At 50.8% G+C, this 22,058-nt stretch overlaps 1 protein-coding gene across 1 annotated transcript; it reads left to right on the forward strand.

Moving 5' to 3' along the window:
- The first annotated feature begins 3,866 nt into the window (after positions 1-3,866).
- Positions 3,867-14,788, forward strand: BSND (barttin CLCNK type accessory subunit beta). Its single transcript, XM_042781664.1, has 4 exons — positions 3,867-4,043; positions 10,747-10,841; positions 12,983-13,252; positions 14,386-14,788. The coding sequence occupies exons 1-4, from the start codon at positions 3,867-3,869 to the stop codon at positions 14,786-14,788; spliced, it is 945 nt and encodes a 314-aa protein (XP_042637598.1).
- The last annotated feature ends 7,270 nt before the right edge of the window (positions 14,789-22,058 follow it).

Below are 22,058 nucleotides of genomic sequence, written 5' to 3' on the forward strand. Positions count from 1 at the left end.
ATGTGCCATCGAGTCGGCCCCGACTCATAGCGAGCCCTCCTTGGGTTTCCGACGCAGTATCACTACGGAAGTAGGATTGCCCAACCTTCCTTGCGAGGAGTGGCTGGTGGGTTTGAACCGCCAGCCTTCTGGTTAGCAGTCAAGTGCTTTAGCCGCTATGCTAGCGGAGCTCCTAAGGATGTTTTTCACTAGCCAGATCTGTAACTCCTTCGGATAAGAGGAAAACAGTGGTTAGCGCGCCCTCTTCTGGACGACGACAGAGTCTTCAACAACGCCCCTCTCTCCCAGTCCTCCCCCACTTTGCAGAGAGGAAAGCAAAATCAGAGGGAATGGGGAAGGGATAGGGGGTAGGCGAGTGGGAAAAAGATTTCGGAAGCACCGCACAAACATTTCCCCTTTCAGTCCTCACCACGACTTTGTGGAAGAGTTAAATTCGACCCATTTTACTGAGCACCTACTGGCCCAAGTAGAAATCGCAGAGCTTCTTATTCGTTACTTGTTATCGTTCCCATTTTTGTTTTTAGAGAAACAACTGAGGCAGGAACAAAGGAGGCTTGGTGGTGGGGAGGGGAGGAAAAATAGGGGAAGAGGAGTGTGGACAAAGGCCTCTCAGGAAGGGCAAAGGACCACCTCTGCACTGAGATTGGAGTGCCTGGGTTCCGGTCCCCTGCCAACAGTCAACTCAGTTTGGGGAGATCTTGGTCAGTCTCCGGCCCTCCCGGGGATCAGTTTCCTCGTCTGTGAAATGAGGATAACTGACCCCGGATTCCTCACGGGGCTGTGCAGCGGAGACCAAAAAAAGCAAACCAAACCCACTAGTCATATCGACCCCTCTTTCGAGGCGGTATCACTACGGATAGTAGATTGCCCAACCTTCCTTCGGAGGAGTGGCTGGTGGGTTTGGACCTTCAGCCTTCTGAGTAGCAGTCAAACGCCTTAGGCACTATGCCACCAGAGATCCTGGAGTGGAAACTTGATCCAAAAAGAGGTGCGAGTTTTGTCGAGTGGATGAACGGGCGTCTCTTCCTGAGATGGCCACCAGGGGGCGCTAGACGACCCAGGCTGGACCGGACCGGCTGAGAGTCATTCCAGCTGCTGGTCAGAGTCTCCCAGGTTGAGAAAGAAAAGGCCCCTTTGGACCTCGTCCTACTTTTCATGCAGCGGCGCCAGCTAGGTGAACCTGCACTCGTTGCCTCTCTTCTCTGAGCCTAGTACCAGCCTCACTCCACAGAAGACAACAACAATAATCCTAGGTTAGGAGGCAGGGGAATCACTAGGGATCGTTCACACCCTGCAGCGGCATTAATTCATTAGCCCAGGATGGGAACCACCTGCCCTGATTGGACCTGCACGTGAACCCGGTGATCCTCAGCCTGTCTCTACCCTGGCAGCTGCCTCTTGAGAAGGTCCCCAGAGCTGTTACATGGACCTCCTCTGAAAACTGTGAAATGCGGCCCCGCTGGATCTGAGAGCTGGTGATAGGGGGTGTGAGTGAGGGAGAAACTTCTGCTGGAAAAAAATGTTTTTTTTGGGGGGGTATCCACACGGTGGAGGATATGGAGCATCAGTGTGGTGTTAGGGGACAAATACAGCCGTGCTAGGGAGGAGGGAGAAGTGATGACCACAAACAGGAAAATCCCCAAACCTAGCAAGTCAGGAAGCCACAGGAAAGCCTTTTGTACTGCAGCTGCAATTTAGTCCTGTAAAAAGTACAAGTTAATGTTTTCTTCTGGAGATATTAATGGTTCAGGGAGCTCTGGTAGCATAGTGCCTAAGGCACTTAACTGCTTACCAGAAGGCTGGCGGTTCAAACCCACCAGCCACTCCTCCGTAGGAAGGTTGGGCAATCTACTTCTGTAGTGATACTGCCTCAGGAAACCCAAGGAGGGGTCACTATGAGTCGGGTCTGACTTGATGGCATATAACAAGGGTTCTTATTTTCCCACCAGCTTTTCCCCGGGGATTAAATTCCACCATTAGTCATTCCCCCGTGATGGGGATTCCCTGGTAGAGTCCTCTCCTTCTGCATGGGAGAGCTGGTTGTATTCCTGATCCCTGCACCTCATGCACACCCACAGCCCGTCTTCAGTGGGGCCTTGAGTGTTGCCGTGATGCTGGTGAGCTTGCAGACGAAGACGGACTGATATCTACTGCCATAAACCAGCCAATGAGAACCCTGTGGATCGCAAAGGTCCGATCACAGAGATGGCACGGACAGGACAGCATTTCATTCCATGGTGCATGGGGCCGGCGTGAGTTGAGGGCTGAGTCTATGGTAGCAGTCTTAGGTTAGGAGGTAAGGGACCTGCTATCAGTTGTTCCCCCTCTGCAGGGGCATTAACTCACTAGAGCTCTCCAGGGGCAGCTCGTTATAGGCAGAAGTAGATGGAGCACAAGATGTGAGAAAGAGGCAGAGGAGGAAGCTGAGGCACAGGCATGTCACTTGTCCAAGATCACACTACCTCACAGGACAGGAGCCAGGATCAAATCCAGGCAGTCTGCTGTGAGAGCCTGCACTTTTAACTCTGGTGCCACAGTCAGGCGGCAAGGAGCCCTAGTGGTGCACTGGATATGTGCTGGGCTGCTAATGGAAAGGCCGACAGTTTGAACAACCAGTGGCTGTGTGGGAGAAAGATGTGGCTATCTGTTTCCATCAAGGTTACAGCCTTGGAAACCTTACGGAGCAGCCCTACTCTGTCCCGCAGGGTTGTTATGAGTCAGAATTGACTTGATGGTAACAACCTACCAAACCAAAAAAACTCACTGCCATCAAGTCCATTTTGACTCATAGCAGCCGCCACTGGGTTTCTGAGGTTGTGAATCTTTACGGAAGTAGATCACCTCATCTTCCTTCTGCGGAGCAGCTGGTGGGTTCGAACTGTTAACCTTTTGGTTAGCAGCCAAATGCCTTATCCACTACACCACCAGAGCTCCTACAGTTAGGTAGTACTGCACAAGGCTGCCTCTGGGACTAGATGGTCTGGGTTCAGATCCCAGCTCTGTCATTTATTGGTATCATCATATGTAAAGTGAAGATAGTAGGACCTGCCTCATGGGACTCCCTTTACATGAGTCAATACTGTAACATGTTTGGAACGGTGTTACTCATGCAGTATCCATTCAATAAATATGGGTAATTATGCCTGAATCCTAGAGGGGCACATGATGGTGAAGAGTCTAGGATTCTTCAGGATTCTAGAATACCAGCCTGGAATCCTCCAGCAGCATTCTAATGTCTTTTGGCTGCACAATTGTACCCTGATGGCATAGTGCCTAAAGCAACTGACTGCTAACTAGAAGGTGGGTGGTTCAAATCCATCAGCCATTCCACCAGCAATCTACTTCTGTATTTCCCACCTCAGAAACCCAATGGTGTTCGCTATGAGTCAGAATCAACTCTATGGCAGTGGGTTTGGATTTTTTTCTGTTCATTTGTTTCCAATGACTGCAAGGTCTAGGGCCACCTGTCTACCCAGCTCAGCCCCAAGCTAGGCAAATGAGGTGATGTCAAAGCCTTGGCTGGGGCCCAGCTGGGGTAACCTCCCCTTCCCTCCCCTGCACCCTCCCTCCCTCCCTCAGATTCACACACACACACACACACACACACACACACACACTTCCAGCTGGACCCAGAGGGAAGGTGAGAGGGTGAGGAGTGAAGGTGGGTGGGTGGGTGCACGCTTCCTTTGAAGCGTGACGCCTCTAGCTCCATTGAACCAGTGGGCCCGGGGGCGGAGCTGGACCTGAAGGGATCCTGCTCTCCCCTTAAGCCTCAATTTGCAGTGATCCCAACGTTTCATCCCTCGGCCTGTGAGCCTGTGTGGGTGTTTCCGCAGGTTTGCTGGTGCCCCCTCCGCGGGGCAGCCATGGCGGAGGAGAAGACTTTCCGCATCGGCTTCATCGTGCTGGGGCTCTTCCTGCTGGCCCTCGGCACGTTCCTCATGAGCCACGACCGGCCCCAGGTCTACGGTACCTTCTACGCCATGGGCGGCGTCATGGTGATCGGGGGCGTCGTCTGGAGCATGTGCCAGTGCTACCCTAAGGTAGGCAGTGAGCGAGCTGGCGGGCCAGGAGCACAGCTCAGTCCCCTGTCCTTCAGTCAGTCTTTTCATTCGGACCCCTCCTCTCTTCTGTTTGTTCTCCTGAGCATCCCTGCACCCTTCCCTCCGTCTATGCATTCTTCCACCCATCCGACCACTCATCCACTTAAGGACTGACCAGAAGCCTCTTGGACCTAAGCCCCCCAAGGCTGAGACACAGTGAAACATAAAGCATGATCCATGTGCTTACAGCAGAAATTGATGAGTGCTTACCAGCTGCCAGCACTCTTGCATGCCTGGTGGAATTCAGTCCTCCTCCTGGGCTTCTCGCTAACTTCTCTAGCTCCGCCGTACAGTGGAGAAGCTTGAGGCTCAGAGAGCTGAGGGTCCGCGGCTCCTGTGTGGCAGAGCTGGGATTGGAGCTCAGATCTGTGTCACACGAGCAAGGAGTGCTGTGTGCGTCTCAGAGCTGCCAGAGTCTGGAGTGGGTCAGACCTAACCCCAGTGGCGTAAGTTTGGGGCAGGGCTTCAAACCAGTTCATTCTGGTTCCATCCCCTGCTGAGAATTTGCATTTCCACGGCAGATACCCTGACTCAGAATCTACAAGATCCCCAGGTATACATGAGACTCTATAAGATCTTATATTCTTATAGGATCTATAAGAATCACCTGGCGGTCTTGATAAAAATGTAGATTCTGAGTCAGGATATCTGGGGTGAAAATGCAAATTTTCAGCAGGGGGTCAAACTGGAATGAACCAGTTCAAAGCCCTGGTTTGGGGTTGTTGTTGTTACGAGCCATCAAATTGGACCTGACTCATAACGGCCCCTCCTTGGGTTTCTGAGGTGGTATCACTACAGGAAGTAGATTGCCCAACCTTTATTCCGAGGAGGAGCAGCTGTTGGGTATGAACTGGCAGCCTTCTGGTTAGCAGTCAAGTGCCTTAGGCACTATGCTACCAGAGCTCCTCTGGTTTGGGGAGTCTCTGTAAATCTGTAGTCTTTTGTGTGTTCCTAGCCTTGTGAGTGGTTAATGATGGGAAGGGCACTAGTTTGGGAGTCAGAGACTTAGGTATTAGCTCCAGCTCTGTCTCATATTCTCTGTGTGATCTTTGTCTTTCTGAATCTCATTTTTTTTTTTTTTTTTCCATACACAAAATGGGACCCCAGGCCCTCTGTCTCCAGCCTTACAGGCTTATTATAAAAATCTGAAAAGGGATGGGCAGCAGGGATGGTCTGTAAACTATAAAGGGTTATATGTGGGTGAAGGGCTGCCACTGTTATTGGTATTGATCCTCTCAGCAATCCTGTGGAATGAGCATGTCAGGAGTTGTAACCCTGAGGCTGGTGAGTACCCAGAGAGGTCAAGTGACTTTTCCAAGGTCCCACAGCCAGCCAAAGATAGACCCAGGGAGGAAAGAAGAGAAACATGGATTCTAGTTTGGGCTCTTTGTCTGGAGACTTGGGTCAAGTCCTCTTCCCTCTCTGGGCCTCAGTTTCCTCATCTGTACAATGTGTGAGTCAGGAAAGGGGAGTGGCAAAGAGGATGCATTTAAAGGCCCTACTGGTTCTGACATCTAGGGCTGTATGCCCCAGGCAGCCCCCACAGCTCACAGTCTCCTCCTCACTTCCTACTTGGGTGGCAGTGCTTAGGGGTTCGGGGAGAGGGTGGGGCTCCAGGGGCCGCAGACCTGCCCAGGCTTCCCCAGCACTGCCCCCTCCATGGACCAAGCCTGGGCTGTCAGTGTGTCCCTGCAAGAGCGGTCTGGACTGGTTTGTAGTCATTTACCAAGCAGTTTACAGTCAACTCACCTCTGTCTGTGCAGTGCCCTGAACAGAGGTCATGGGAGAAGAGGTCCTCATTAGTGACACCCAAGCCACCACAGCCATCCTTCTCCTCTGAGGAGGAGAAGGCTGGACCCTGGGGCTGGCAAAGAGGGCCAGAGTGGGAAGACGGCATCCTTCCTGCCCTCTCCCCTTTACCTGTAGTGGCCTAGGGTAGTGGGCAGAGTGACAGTGGCAGCGGAGAGGGGAGGTTGGTAAGAGAGAGAAAGAGGGGAGAGGGAATGTTGCCGGGCACTTAATGAGTAACTGTTGATAGAGTAATGTGTTCAGTGCTGTGGGGCAGTGTGGAAACGGCACATGTTTTAGTGCCTGATGGCTCAGATTCAAATCCCTGCTCCCTCCCACCCCATCTGTGACCTTGGCAGAGTGAGCGCCCCTCGGAGCTTGTTTCTTTTTCTACAGTCCGGGGAGGCTCATGCCCCACCTGGCTGAGAGGGAGGTCATGGCTCTGGGGTCCTGGTATCCCTGGTATCGCTCTTGGGTTGGCATTTGGGGGCTGGGTGGGGCTCTGTGTGTGTAGGTGTGTGTGCACTGGTCTGTGTGTGTGCTTCAGGGATGCAGACTGCTGGAGCCAGCTCACAGTCAGTCCAGGAAGGGAAGGGGGACAACTGGTTTGTCAGCCAGGGAGGCCATCTGGAGTGTGATGCCCCCGTCTCCTGCATTGTCTCCTCAGTAGAGCCTTCAACAGTTCCTGCCTGTTCTCCCCTGAGTCTCCCCACTACCCCAGCTCTTGGTGCCAGACCTATGGGAGGTTTCACTAAATGGGAGTTTCCCAAGTTGAAAGAAATATAAATATAAGGGAATGGAATTGGCCAGTTAGGATGGGGGTGAGGGGTTTCAGATATCAGTAAGAACTAAGTGGTCCCTGTCTTTGAGGAGGAATCCCTGTGTAGTGCAAACAGTTAATGCAGTTGGCTGGTAACTAAAAGCTGGAGGTGCAAGTCCACTCAGAGGCACTGTGGAAGAAAGGCCTGGCAATCCACTCCTGAATAATCATCTCTTGTAAGGCCTACAGAGCAAAGTTCCACTCTGACACATATGAGGTTGCCATGGGTTGGAGCTGGCTTGACGGCAACTGATACTGGTGTCGTTTTTCGAGGGTAGACTAATAAGTGGTAAACTTGGAGTTTAGTGGGGGGACAGTTTTCTGCCTGATGGAGAAAGAGCAGGCTTCACAGAGAAAGTGAACTGGTGCTTTGTAAGTGAAATGGAAGTTCACAGACAGAGAAGACAGGAGAGATATTCCAGACAGGAGGAATAACGTGATCCAAAACATAAGGGTGAAAGAGCAAGGCTGGTGGGTCGCATGGCTGCTGGAGGGTGGGGGACAAAGGGAAAAGCAGAGAAGGGGTGAGCTCCACTCCATGGGAATGGAATGCCATGCTTAGGAATTTAGACCTTACCTGTTAGTTGATGGGATAAGAGAGAGAGATGATCAGCTTGCAGTTTATGAAAGTTATGGTGATGGCTGGGAGGTAGAAGATTCAGGGAGGAGCCAGGCTAATGGGACAGCTTCTTCTCTTGTCTGGATGAGAGATGGTGGTGACCTGGACCAGGTCAGGATTTGAACCCAAGGTTGTAGCAGCTGAGAAGACATTTCCAGGTCATCAAATCTGGAGCACCCCCCATGGCAGCATGGTATCAGGCACTACCACCGAGGTTATCTCATTTGATTTCTGAAGTAGACCTGGTAAGATCTGGTGCTCGGCTGAGCCTTGGATGTGAGAGGAGGAGGATGAATCAGAACAAAGCTAATAGGTGGAGCATTCAGGGATGCTGAGCCCATTTAACTGAGATGGGGGAAGGGAGGTGAGAGCAGGCAAAGGACAAGTAGGGAGAGTGGCCCTCTTCCCTACAGGGCCTCTCCCTGTCTTCTTGCTGGTCCCATTTCCTCCCTCCTGCCTGCTCTGTACCAGGCCCCTGATTGGTAGTTGATGGCCCTGTCCTTCCCCATGGGCCTCACTCTACCCTAGGGACCACCTACTACACTTCCTAAACAAGAATTTGACTGTGCACTTTCCTGCTGAAAACTCCTCACCATTGCTTCTGGATAAAGACTGGGCTCCTTCATCTGATATTCTGGGAGTCTCTATGGTCTGCTCTCTCCTCTGAAGCCTCAGTTCTGTCTGTCCACCCTTCTCACCCCACTCCCCAATCAAAGTCCTCGTGTTCTAAGATGCTCTGACCTCTCCCACTCACTTTTGATAATGGCAATGGTGATGATGCTGATGGTAGTGGTGGTGATTGGGTCATGAGTTAATGAGACAGACAAAGGGGTAACTTCTAGGACATACAGAACCAACTGGCAAATGCAGGGCATCCTTAGTGGAGGTGAAAGCAACCCCCAAAATGTATAACAAGTCACTGGGACCCAAGTGGAAGAGTGCAGGGCCAAAGGAATCCAAGAGGTCTCACTGCATCGTGGCATTACTTTCCTGTCTGCCTTACTCTTGGGGACTTCTCGCTTGGCCAACATTGGGCTTGACATATAGCAAGTGTTGACATATAGCAAGTGTTTGTGTGTATGATTTTACACTTCAACTTTTCCAAAGCTGCTTCAGTCCATAATCTTATTTGATCTCTGAGAGACTGGCAGATAGGAAAATTGAGGCTCAGACTAGTTGACTTGTGGTATAGTGTGTTGATGATGAAGCCAGCCCGGACTAGTGCCCAGGCTTCATGGCTCCTCCAGAATGTCCATCCTCCTCTGTCCAAGCCCCTGCTGTATTTCCAGCCATGTAGGGGAAATTCACCCTTAGAGGGATTCTAAGAGCCCCTCCATCCATCATTGCCTTCTCCCCAGCAGGATGGCAGCTTTTCCAGTGCAGACAAGTGTCTTCCACTCATTGCATTCTATGGGCAGAAAATAAAGGGGTTGCTAGCTCAGTGGTAGAACTCTTCCCAGACAATGCATCTCATTTGCAGCTACCACCCATTCACCAGTCAAGGCGTGTGTGTGGCTATGATGCTAAGCAGGTTTCAGCAGAGCTTCCAGACTAAGACAGACTGGGAAGAACTGCTAATCTACTTCTGAAAACCCATCCATCTGGATCACAATGGTCCAGTCCTTGACCAATCCTGGAGATGGCACAGGGCTGGGCAGTGTTTTGTTCCACTGTGCGTGGGGTCACCATGAGTTGATGGCCAGCTCAGTGGCAGCTATTTATGAATCAGGCACATGGAAAGGTCTCGTTTAGTACTTACTGAACAAATTTTCAGCTAAGGACAGCAAGACTCAGAGAAGTCAGGTACCACCATCTTTAGTAGCATCAAGTTATGAGTCTCTGAACACCTAGTCTGTGCCAGGCATCGTGTGGGGGATTCCTTATATACTATCTCATGGAATCCTCACAGCAGCCCTAGGAAACAGGCATGATAGCCTCATTGTATGCAGGAGCACAGAGAGACCATGGGAGGAGAGACGACCTGCCCAAGGCCCCCACAGTGAGGACCTGGCAGAGAAAGGACTCCCTCCCAACCTCCTAGTTCCCAAAGGCAGGGCTTCTTCTGCCTCATCCGCTGCCTCCTTTGAGGCCTGCCTCCCTGTTCACTGCCCAGTGTCCATCCCATGGTCCCAGCCTTGCAGAACCAAACCAGTTGCCATTAAGTTGGCTCTAACTTGTGATAATTCCACATGTGCTGCAGTGGAACTGTGGATTTGTTGTTGTTGAGAATATACACAGCAAAACCTACACCAATGCAACAGTTTCTACCGGTACCATTCAGTGACATTGATTGCATTCTTCAACCTGGGCAACCATTGTCACCCTCCTTTTCTGAGTCGTGCCTCCCCCATTCACATAAACTCACTGCCCCCCTATGATTCCTGTTTAATCTTTCAAGGTACCGTTGCCAATGTGATTCTACAGATAGGTCTTAAAAAAGCACAATGCTTAATTAAGGCAGATGTGCTTGACTAGTTAACTAAACTGCTGTTTGGTTGTTGTAATAGTTCTGGTGGTGTAGTGGTTAAAGCATTTGGCTGTTAACCAGAAGGTCAGTGGTTTGAACCCACCAGCCACTCTTCAGAAGGAAGATGAGGGAACCTGCTTCCCAAAGATAGGAAATTCTATGGGGCAGTTCTATGGGGTTGGAACTGACTTAATGGCAGTGGGTTTGGTTTTTTTTTGGTTGTTTGGTTTTAAGAAGACTTTGAGGGATATTTTTGGTTTAAGGTTCCATAGGCTTTTCAATGGCTGATTTTTTGAAGTAGATTGTCAGCCCTTTCTTCCGCAGTGCCTCTGGTTGGTCTCAAACCTCCAACCTTTTAGTTTGGGACCAAATGCATTAACTATTTGCACCACCCAGAGACTTCTGGACTTGCAAAGGCCTCTTGGCTTCTGAAAGTTCAGAGATAAGGACTGGTAGGAATGACTCCAGCCATCCATTCTCTGTCCCCCACCATAGAAACTTTGGACAATAAGTTGCTTTCCACTCGTTCACCAACTATAGACAAAGTGCCTGCTCTGGGCTGAGCATGTGCAGGACTGGGCAAGGACCTTGGGGAAATGGCAAGATGTCAGCCTTTCAAAGGCAGAAATGTTTATCTCTTTCATTCACTGCTGCCCCCTGGTGCCCAGAAGAGTGCCTGGCACACAGCAGGTGCTCAATAAACATTTTTGGAGTAGATGAAGAAGAGCCAGGGTGCGGGGCAGGAGCCCAGAGATCCAGTCCACTCATGGTGCTGGGGCTGGGCTAGCCTCTCCCCTCTCAAATGGAGAGACCCTCCCTGGCTGCCTCTTTTCCAGGCTGTGGGGAGGCTTAGGCCAGGCTCTGAGGTAAGCAGCAGCCAAGGGTGGATGAGTCTGCTGGTCCCTGCCGCAGTCAGCCCCAGAGAAGCCGTCTTCTCTTTGCCCTCTAGATTGCCTTTGTGCCTGCTGACTCCGAATTTCAAGGCATCCTATCCCCAAAGGCCCTGGAGCTGCTGGAGAACAAACTGGGCACCGAGATGAAGAGGTAGGTGCTAGAGCTGCACCGGGGTCCCCTTACGAAGGAGAGAGATAGAAAGGGGCTGTGGGCGTGGCTGGGGACTCCTCACCATGTGCCACCTCCTGAGAATATACTAATAGGAACCATGTATTGCTTTGAACCCTCAATTCTGTGAGGTAAACATGATTCCCATTTGACAGATGAGGAAACTGAGGCTTAGGGTCAAGAGAGAGTCTCACAGTGAATTAGAGGCAGACCAGACATTGGGAACAGGTTTAATCCTAAATCCCACACGTTTGACTGCCCCTACTACTAACAAACAACAAGACGGCCAAGGCCCACACTCTGGGACTCTGCCACTTACGAGCTGTGTGACTTTGGTTGATGTACAGGTAGAAACTGTAGCATTGGCGTAGGTTTTGCTGTGTATATTCTCAACAACGTTCTTCTATGTGCTCCATCTATAAAATGGGGATACTGAGGTCCTTGGATGGTACAAACGATTTGTGCTCAACTACTAACCTAAATGTTGGCAATTCAAACACACCCAGTGGTGCTGCAGAAGAAAGGCCTGGCAATCTGCTTCCCTAAAGATTATAGCCAAGAAATCCTATAGAGCAATTCTACTCTATAAGACACGGGGTCACCATGAGTGGAAACCCACTCTATGACAGTGGGTTTGGTTTTTGGTTTGGTTATAGGACTTAGCTTCTAGAGTCTTGGGAAGGTTACCTGAGATAAAGCATACAAAGTGCGAGAACAGACCCTGGCGTGTAGTATAAGTGTGTTCCAGAGACTGGATCAGGGACTGTGCACCTCTAACCCCTTCAGTCCTCACAGGAAGACTTTGATGTGCAAGAGGAGGCAGTGGTAGGCCCATTATACACATGTGGAAACCAAGGCTCAGAGAGGTTCAGTCACAGGCCCCAAATGTCATGGAGAGTCAATGACAGACATAGGGCTTGAACTCAGGCCTGCCCTGGCTCCAGACCTGCCTCCCTTCCTAGATGTGTTAAGCCTGGTTCCTCGAGGCACAGCCCTGGAGAGGCAGTGGGGCCAGCTGACCATGGTGGGACTAGCTCATCCCCCTGCTCCTGGGCCATGGCTTTGTGTTCAGGAACCCGGGTCTGTGGGCTTGGGCTCCGGGACTCTCTACTTGAGGAAGTACAGGATGGCGGCATGTTCTGCTCTTGGTGCACAGCATTACGACATGTCCCAGTGGGAATGCAGCGGATAGACCCCAGGTGGGGACATGAGCCAGTCTAGGCTCTGCACCAGGGCCTGGTTACACCTGGAGGCTGTGGTGAGAGGGTGGGGCTTAGGCCACCCTGGGTTCTGGTCTCCTCTCTGCTGCTTCCCAGCTGTATAATCTAGGCAAGGAAGCTAGTCTCGGACCTCGCTTTCTGAGGGACCCAGCTGTAAAGAATGTGATGGCTGGAGCTCTAGTGTCATTACCTAGTGGCTGTGTCTCCCTGGTGGCACAGCCCCTAAGGCATTGGACTTCTAACCACAAGGTTGGCAGTTTAAACCCACCAGCCACTCTGTGGAAGGAAGATGAGGCAATCTACTTCTGTAAAGATTTATCTTGGAAACCCAATGGGAGTCGCTATGAGTCAGAATCAACTCGATGGCAGTGAGTTTGGTTGTTTTTTGGTGTCACCCTGGACAGGTCCATTTCCTCACAGTATCTCCCAGAGTTATGGTAAGAATTACAGGAATTAACTAATAGAGTCTGCATGCAAGGAGCACTCAGTAACTGTGGGCTACTATTGCCATTCTGTCCTCATCTGTAAAATGGGAGTGAAAATTTCTTCATCAAGGTGGTATTTAGAATCAATGAGATGTGGAGTGTAAAGGCTTTAGCTCACCCTCTAAACATAGTAACTCTCAGTAAGTGTTAACAGCTCTTAATGTTACTATCATACCCTTGCTGCTAACTTTGGAGACATCAAGTGGGATCACGCATTGCCACTCCATTTACTGGCCTTGCTGAGTCTCAGCTGCCTCATTCATGAAATGGTGCAGTAATTCCCCCAGAGGCTTCTTGGGTGATGGGAGGCGACCAGATGCCTGGAGCAAGCAGAGCGGGCAGAGCGTGGACTGTTTGTTGAGTGAATCTTTGTCCCCCTGCCTGTTCTCTCTCCCCCTCTGCCTCTCATGACCCCCAGCCTCCAGCCCCCTTACGTCAGGCTCTGGGACGACGCTGCCTATGACCAGAGCCTGCCCGACTTCAGCCACACCCAGATGAAAGTCATGGGCTACGACGATGACCCCCGCCCTCTGCTGACCTCTGAGCCTGGGAGACCGCAGCCAGGAGCCAGTGATGGAGGAGAAGGTGACCCTGTTGACTCTCAGGCCTGGAAGGAGACCACTGTGGTCGTCCACCGGGGCTCGGACGAGGAAGAGCAAGAAAGAATCCCAGCTCAAAGCAGGTCCAGGTGAGCACATGGAGGGCAGGAGCAGGAAGGCTGCCCAGTCCAGAATGAAGGAGGAAAGGGGTGTGGGGTGGCTGAGGAACAGTTGGGGACATATGAGAATAAGTAGAGGGCAGTGGAGGAGCTCTGGTAGCATAGTGGCTAAGACACTTGCCTGCTAACCAGATGGCTGGAGGTTCAAACCCACCAGCCACTCCTCAGAAGGAAGGTTGGGCAATCCTACTTCTGTAGTGATACTGCCTCGGAAACCCAAGGAGGGGTCGCTATGAATCGGGGCCGACTGGACGGCAAACAACAACAACAGAGGGCAGTGGGGAGTAGAGGACGCTCTAATAGGCAGCAAGCGTAGCAGTACAAATGCACGTGGACAGCTGGGTTCAAGGCTCAGCTCTTCTGCTGTGTAACCTTGGTAAGTTTCTTATCCTCCCTGAGCCTCAGTTTCCCCACCTGGGAATAGGTATTCCTACAACACAGGGTTGCTGTGAGGATTAAGAAAATGTATTTAAACTCCTGCACACAGGGGGCCCTTGCTCTCTCTGAATGCTCACTGTGCATAGCAGGGCATGAGGAGTAAGTGGGCCTGAGTTCAAATTCCAGCTCTGCCACTGACTTGCTCTATGACCTCTGGCAAGTCACTCCCTACTCCCACCCCATCCCTGCCCCCATCTGTTTATGAACAGAGTTCTTCGTTCATCCATTTATTTATTCATTCCATCAACATTGCTGGGCACCTGTTCAATGCCAGGACTTGCCTGGCCCCCACCTTTCAGGAGCTCCCAGGCCAGTGGGGGAGACAGACAGGGAAACAGATGGGAATACCCCAGTGTGGCAGAGCCCACAGGAGATCCTGAATGACTGGAGGAGTGGCCAAGGGGGTTGGTTTAAATAACATGGTAAGAGCTCCTGTTTCCCGAGCACCTACTGTGTGCCAGGCATTGTGCAAAGTGCTTTGCACACATTTACTGTAAACCTCAGACACAACCCTAGGGATAAATACTTCCCCATTTTACAGGGGAGGAAACTGAGGCCCAGAGAGCTTAACTATTCCATTCCAGCCCTCGAAGCTAGTGGCTGGGATTTGGACCCAAGCAGTCTACTCAGAGCTACCCTCGCCCTCGTGGCTTTTGCCTTTACAGCCACCCAGCCAGTCCCCAGGGCCCTGCACCTTTGGCCTCCTTCCAAGAAAACCTGGACGTGGGCTCCAGCGAGGGCAGCAGTCCCAACCCGTCTCCACCCACTGAGGAGGAGCCTCACCTGCCGCCAGATCCCTGTGCCTGCAGGTGTCAGCTGGACCGCTTCCAGGATTTTGCCATGATTGACGCCCCCACATCAGGAGACACGCCCCCAGAGGGGCCAGAGCAGGAGGCAGTCCTGCCCAGCTACTGGCAGCAGTATCCTGGGAGGAAGGTGGAGGCAGCATCAGACACAGGCATGGAGGAACTTCAGGAGGAAGATGACTTGTACTATGGGCTGCCTGATGGGCCCGGGGACCCCCTCCCAGACAAGGAACTGGGCTTTGAGCCTGACACCCAGGGCTGAGATTCACCTGCTCCTTGGGTGGCATGACTACCAATATCCCATGTGACCTCACGGGACCTCAGTTTTTCTATCTGCAAAGTGGAGTTGTATGGAGAGTCAGAGGAGATGGTGGACCTGAGAACTCTTGAGAATGGTAAAGAAAGACCACCGGAGGGTGGTTATTTACAGTCCACCATCATTGCTCTGACCAGGAGTTTTCTTTGGGAAAATATTGAAGGTAAAATATGATTTTCTGGGAAGATTCCCAGCAGCCAGGCCCCTCAACGGCCTTTTCCATTTCCCCCAAAGCTGATAGAGACCCTCCTTGGTGCTACCTGAGGTCCCCCAAAGGCCTCTCAGGGTTCCCAATCCTTGTTGAATCTTTCATTCCACCTGGCAGATGGCATGATCTGTCTTTACTCAGAGCTATCCATCCTCCCACCTCACCCCTGGTGATGCTATTGCTCCTTCACCAAGACTGAGCACTGCTGACCTCCCTGGTCTAGTCCCTGGTCCCCTCATCTCACATGCTCTGCTCCCCAATTCCAAGTCCCTGTCCCTGCCCCGCCACCCAGGCACACTCACTTTGCTGCTCCAGCCCTCACCCAAGCTGCCCACCAGGATGCCCTTTCCTCTCTTGCCTGCCTGAAAATTCTTACTTGTCCTTTTCCTAGCATCCCTGCTTCCTGGACGAGTTAGCCCTTGCTCTTTTGTGCCTCTCCGGACCTTGTACACGGATCACTGGAGCATGGCTGTCTGCCTCCTGCTCAGGGCAGCATCTTTGTTTACTTCCCTTGTGTCTGTGTTGCCTGGCCAACATAGGTGGTCATGGAGGATGTCCAGAACTGAGCAGGACCCTGGAGGCTTTCACAGATAATGACCTCTTCCCCCTTTTCCAACTCTCAGACTCCTAGCCCCTCTACTCTCTGGCATTCAGACCTCCAAATGGCCTGTACAGTGGCCACAAAGCCAGACCCAAATCCTCCAGAGTGAACCTCCTGCCCTCACACAATATATCCACATTGATTTAGGATTGTGGGTAAAATGAAGCATTGTGGCTTAACTCAGTTTGGTTCAGTTCATTTACTGAGCATCTACCATGTGCCTTACTTAACTTGGGATCCCTCGGGGGAGAGAGATGAGCTGGTATGCTTGTTGCCCTGCAAGGGCTCAGATTCTAGTCAGCTTGGTTTCTTGTTAGGGACAGAATGCAGAGAAAAGCTGAAGTGGGAGAACAAAAACACTGTCATCAAGATGACCCTGACTCATAGTGACCCGATGGGACATAGCAGAACTGCTCCACAAGGTTTCCAAGGCTATAAATCTTCATGGAAGCAGATTGCCTCATCTTTCTCCCACAGAGCACTGGTGGGTTTGAATTGCTGCTCAATGCTTTAACCACAGCTACCAGATCTCTCTAAGGTGGGAGAAAGGAAGTTAAGAGAGGACACATCAGACGCAGCAGAGTGACAAGCTCACAGACATCCAGGGCCATCCAGTGCAGGGGCAGATAGCTCAGCTGGCTGAGCAGCCCCTGACGATGCCACTGCATGGTAGCATCACAGAATAGCTTTTCTCTTACCCATCTCTCTGTGCCCAGCACAGGGATGGTAGCTGCTGCAGAGAAAGGGGCTGTGACACTACCTCAAACCAGGTACACATACAGAGCTTGCACCTGGGTCACCTGGGAGCAGGAGACTCACCTGAGCTGGGCCATTGGTCAGGGATGGTGGTGAGGGGAGTCCTGGCACAGGAAAGGGGATGCCCCTCTCTGCTTGGTGAGAGTTAGTCCCCCTGGAACACACTCCCTCTTTTTCTGGACCATTTCTGCCTCCAGCATCAAAGACTGTCATTGGGGCGCATTCCCTCTGCTGTTGTGACATGGGGACAAATGTTCCAGCTTACAACCCCATATCATTGAATAGGTGCAATTATAGCATGTCTATGTGCTATGTGTACTAAGTAAGGCAGGGAAGTATTTGAACTGCATCAGAAAGAACACCAGCATGGACAGCTAAAATTAAAAAAAAAAAAAAAAAAACTTGTTGACATTTAAAGGGGTCACCTTCATTCACCTGGCTAATTCTTCTAGGTAAAAAAAACTCATGCCCACTCTGGGCAGGATAAATGAGGCAGCATGCTGACTGGCACTGAGGACACAATCAGGAAAGTTAACACCAACCAGAGTGTCATGACCATGCAGTGCAGCTGCATGGTGCTGAATGTCAGGATTGGCCTCCTGAGTCACAATTGCTGGACACTTCAGGGGATGAAACAGAAACCAGGTTAGATGAAGGCTCTGGCTGCCAAGACCAGCAGGGAGAGATGCAGTGCCTCAGGTGGCCAGGCAGAGGGCGCAGGGAAACAGAGAGATGGTGTGGCTGGGGCTTTGGCTCAGTCCCAGGGCTCCCACCATCTTGCTGCTTGAGAGGGAGATCCTACACCTGAACTGCTCAGGACACTCCCAGGTTATGCCCATTATCTCGCCTTAGTTATTAACAGTGCATTGTTTCATTCTCAGAGGCATCCCATTTGGACAATAAATTATATAGTCACCATACTGTGGGACCCTGGACAAGCCCAGTTGCCTCCATAGCCCTTGGTTTCCCCATGTGCAAAAGGCAGATGTATGCCCACCTTTGAATCTTGCAGGAGTAAAGGCTTGGGAGTGCTTGATGAAATCAATCTGCCCTCACCCTCCTGCCCAGAGCCCATCAGGAGCCCACCTGGAGTCAGACATGTTGAGCTTCTGGTTGCAGCGAGGGATAGCAAGCAACATGGAGAACCACTGGGTGTGTCTGCCTGCGGGAGTTAGAAAAGACTTCTTATAGGGTCTGGGCTTTTGGTAGGTGATTTGTTGTCTTGTTGGTACCTGCCTTCAAGTTGGACCCAACTCATAGCGAACCCTCCTTGGGTTTCCGAGGTGGTATCGCTACGGAAGTAGATTGCCCAACCTTCCTTCCAACCTTCCTTCTGAGGAGTGGCTGGTGGGTTTGAACCGCCAGCCTTCTGGTTAGCAGTCAAGTGCCTTAGGCACTATGCCACCATGACTGGGGCTCTTAATAAATCTTATCTAGGAGGGAAGACCAGACCAAGGTTAAAGCTTTACATTGAAACCTGTGAGAGCTGGAACTCCATGGGAATGCCTTGTTTTTCTGGGTCTCTGAAGTTTTCCGCCTTTGGCAGGGTGCAGTTGTCCCACTTTCCTATCGCTCACTGGTAGTGAAAAATATTTGAATTTTCCTTCTCTGACAGGTTTCTGCCTTACACAGTTTCCTGCTTTCACAGGTTTTACTGTAGTTGGCAAAGACACAGTTGTTACTCTGATTAAAGGGAAATGTTTGGTCATTCTTATGGGTTAAACAATACAATGTTCATTTTTTGTCTGTACTCAGCCATGATTATCCAAAAAAACCCAAACCAGTTGCCTTCAAATGGATTCCAACTAATGACAACCACATGTGCATCAGAATAGAACCAAGCTCCATAGAGTTCCCTGTAACTGTGACCTTTCAAAGGTGGTTTGCCAGGGCTTTCTTCTGAAGTGTGTCTGGGTGGACTTGAACCTCTAACCCTCCAGTTAGTAGCTGAGTGCTTAACTATTTCCACTACCCAGGGACTCCAGTGATGACCTAGTGGTCTTGTTTTTGTCTTGGCTCATCACAGTCACAGAGCAGCCTTGTCTGCTGCTGGTGTTCTGTGAAGTTGTTTATGTTCGGTTGTGTGTGTACACAAAGGTTTGGCTGGGCATGCCTGGCCAGCTCCTGGCTGTCAGGGGCTGTGTTTCTCTTTCTCAAGTCTCATTGCCCCATAGGATCTCCCCTAGAACCTGCCAGTGACCACAGGGAGGTGTGGGGGTGTGGGTGGTGGGGAGAGTGGCATAGGCTGTGGATATTGTTTGAAGAGAAGGGCCTACAGCTTTCGAAAAGTTTGAAAACCCCAGGGGAAGGTGATAGTGACTCCTTTCAGCTCTGGCCATCCGAGTGCTATGATTGGTCTCATCAAATCACTGCAGTGCCTGGAGTCTCAGCGTTAGTGCTTCATTTCCCTGGCCATTGCCAGCATTCAGACTCCTGTAACACCAGCACCCTTGGATGTCCCTTCACTCGTTGGATGATTAAGTAGAATATGGAATAAATACCCCCAGGGGTGGGGGATGCTGAAAGGGTGGGAGGAGCAATTGTGGCAAACCCTGGGATTTCAGATTTTAGCTGCCGGCTTGAGATTTGTAGACTGGGCAGGCATTCCTGCCCTTGTTCTCTTTCCTGTCTGGTTTCCTGGTGTCAAGTCAGAGAGACTTTGGAAGTTTCCACTCTCTGGGGACAAAACAGCCCTGAGGGATGTTGGCCCTTGCCCTTAGTTGTGGAGGGGTGGGTGCGGAGGGAGTATGATCCGGGGGCCAGGGAGCTTGTGCTCTGTCCACTGCCTGCTGAGTGACCTTGGCACATTACAAGCCCTCTCTTGGCTTCTGCCCCTCTTCCCTATATAGTTAATTACTTGGCGATGGACAAGGTTTCACTCCCACTCCCACTCCTGCTCCTTGGGCACTGTGTGTCAGGCACTGTGCCAGGTGTCTCACCCTGTTTTCCCATCTAGTCCTTGCAGCGACCTTGAGGGACAGATCTGTCAGCCTCATGCTGCAAATGTTTGTTCTAAATCCCAGACTCTGGAGTCAGAAAGACTTGGGCTTACACGAAGCCTCTGCCAGTTCCTTGCTGTGTGACCTTGGACAAGTCACTGCTCCTCTCTGAACTTCAGCATTCACATTTATGCAGCATCCACATAATACGTCCCTCTAAGACTGTCATTCTCTAGGTAGTGTAGATGATTAAGCTCTCTACTACTGGTCAAAATGTTGGTGGTTGGAACCCACCCACAGTTGCCTTGGAAGACAAGCATGGTGATTTGCTTCCAAAAGGTCACAGCCTTGAAAACCCCTTGGAACAGTTCTACTCACACATATGGAGGTCACTGTGAGTTGTTGTCAACTTGATGGCAGTTATCAACAACCAGGCAGTAGTGAAGGAGAAGTACTGGCTTTAAAGGCTCTGGCACATAGTAGGTGCTCAAACAGCATTAGTCTCTGTTATGGATTGAATGGTGTCACCAAAAAATTATGTTGAAGTCCTATCCCCTGTATCTATAAATGTGACCCTGGTTGGAAATAGGGGGTTTTGTTTTGTTAAAGAGGTCATATCTACTTAGGGTGGGTCCTTCTGAGTGGTGTCTTATAAAAAGGGAAAATAGACATGAAAAGATGTATATACAGGGAACAGACCATGTAAGAGACCATCTACAAGCAAAGGAACAATAAGAAATGCCTGAGGCTATGGACCAGGAGGGACCGTCCCCTATAGTCCATGCCTAGATTTGGACTTTTAGCCTGCAAAACTAGGAGACAATAAATTTCTATTCTTTAAAGCCACCCACTTTGTGGTATTTTACTATGGCAGACTCACTGTCTCAGCACCGCCCTCTCACCCCCTCTTACGCTTCTCCCCGTTGTCATTTCTTTAGTAAGACACTGGATAAGTAGATTCATCAGAGAAGATGGATGTGAAAGCTCTCTGCAAAGCGTCAAGGACACCTGCTGTGTGCCAGGTGCTGAGGAGCAGGTAAGCGGAAGTCAGGCCAGGCAACAGGGAGCTGAAGCAGGTCTCAGTACCTCCTGGGGGATGGCAAGGAGGGAGCAACTCACTGAGCGAGAACAGCAGCTTCCTAGGAGCATGGAGGAGGAGCAGGATTCATTGGCCTGGTCAGAGTAGGCAGCAAGCAAGGTTATGGAGCATCTGCTGCAGAGACAGATCTATGGCAAATAGTGCCTATGGCAATTAAAGTTAAATTGCTGAATGATCTCTCACAGCCGGCGATGGAAACTGCGATAGCAAATAACTATCTCATTGATGCCCCCCTTAAGTGACACCCAGGGCATGTGCCATACCCTAGGTACACCTCTGATCTGCTGTGTGTTGGGTGCTTCACCTCTCTTGTCTCATAGAACTTAATTATTCCTCCAGCCTTGTGAGATGCTCGTTACAGGGGATGGAGCTGGGATTCAAACTTAAGACCTAATATGCCACCTGGTCCACACATAGTAACAAGACTTAGTAAAGCACCTAATGCCTAAGGCATTTGACTGCTAGCCAGAAGGCTGGTGGTTCAAACCCAAACCACCAGCCACTCCTCGGAAGGAAGGTTGGGCAATCTACTTCCATAGAGATACCTCTTTGGAAAAGCAAAGAAGGGTCGCTATGAGTCAGATTTGACTTGACGCAGTGTGAATGTGATGCTATCCTTACGTGATCTCAAGTCACCCTCAAAACCTGCAAGGTGGTTGTTGTTAGGTGTCAATTACAACTCATAGTGACCCTGTGTAACAGAGTAGAACTGCCCCATATGTTCTAGGCTGTAATCTTTATGGGAGCAGCTCACCAGGTCTTTCTTCCATGAGGTCAGTTCTGGTTCCCTAGTGCCACTCTGACAGGAGTATACCACAGATGGGATGGCCTTAACAGACAGGAGTTTATCCTTACAATATGGAGGCTTTAAGTCCAAGTTCAAAGTGCCAGGCTCTAGGGGCTGGGTGATAGCCCCTCAATTTTGGGGTCCAGCTCTGCCTCCAGCTCCTGGCCCACTGAAGCTAGAGGTGTTTCTTCACTCAGACAGCTGCTGGCGGCTGAGGCTGAGAAGCCCCAAGGCTGACAAGTAAAAAGGCACAGTCCTGATGTTACCAAACTATCCAGCAGGCCATTAACTTAAGTCCAATGTAAGTCCCAAGATCGGCAGAGCATAGCAGGCTGCTGAGCAATGACACGGTTAAATGCAGGGTCCAAGTGTGTCATAGGCTAGAGACCATTCCCAAGGCTTCTCCTTATATGCAGGAAGCAGACCACATCCCAAAGGCAGCTACTCAGCTGCTTGTGGTAGATCCCACCATGGAGTTGATTGCCAGTCTCATCATGGGGAATAACTACCACCAGCTGCCCAGCCACTCAACCAGGCCCAGCCAAGTTGATAACAACATAACCACCACAAGGTCTCTAGGTGGATTGGAACTGCCAACATTTTGGTTAGCATTCGAGCACTTAACTATTGAACCAGCAGCACTCCTTAAGATTGGTGCATTGCTCCTATTTTGCAGATGAGGAAATGGAGGTTCAAAGAGGTTGAATAATTTGCCCATGGTTCCAGCAAAGGGAGGTAAGTGGAGGAAAACAGGGGTAGCTGCAAGGCCTTCTGTCCCTGACAAAAATCGTTCAGTTGCCCAGGCCATTCTGGCCCTAGTATGGAC

The sequence above is a fragment of the Orycteropus afer genome, unplaced genomic scaffold (assembly GCF_000298275.1).
Source record: "Orycteropus afer afer isolate SDZICR_OR568_19922 unplaced genomic scaffold, OryAfe1.0 scaffold00145, whole genome shotgun sequence".
In the NCBI taxonomy this organism is placed as follows: Eukaryota; Metazoa; Chordata; class Mammalia; order Tubulidentata; family Orycteropodidae; genus Orycteropus; species Orycteropus afer.

Excerpts from the sequence above, each read along its gene's own strand:
- BSND (XM_042781664.1), top strand. The coding sequence starts at position 3,867 with ATGGCGGAGGAGAAGACTTTCCGCATCGGCTTCATCGTGCTGGGGCTC. Across the intron at positions 4,044-10,746 it reads TGTGCCAGTGCTACCCTAAG|ATTGCCTTTGTGCCTGCTGA; the intron begins GTAGGCAGTGAG and ends TTTGCCCTCTAG. Across the intron at positions 10,842-12,982 it reads CTGGGCACCGAGATGAAGAG|CCTCCAGCCCCCTTACGTCA; the intron begins GTAGGTGCTAGA and ends CATGACCCCCAG.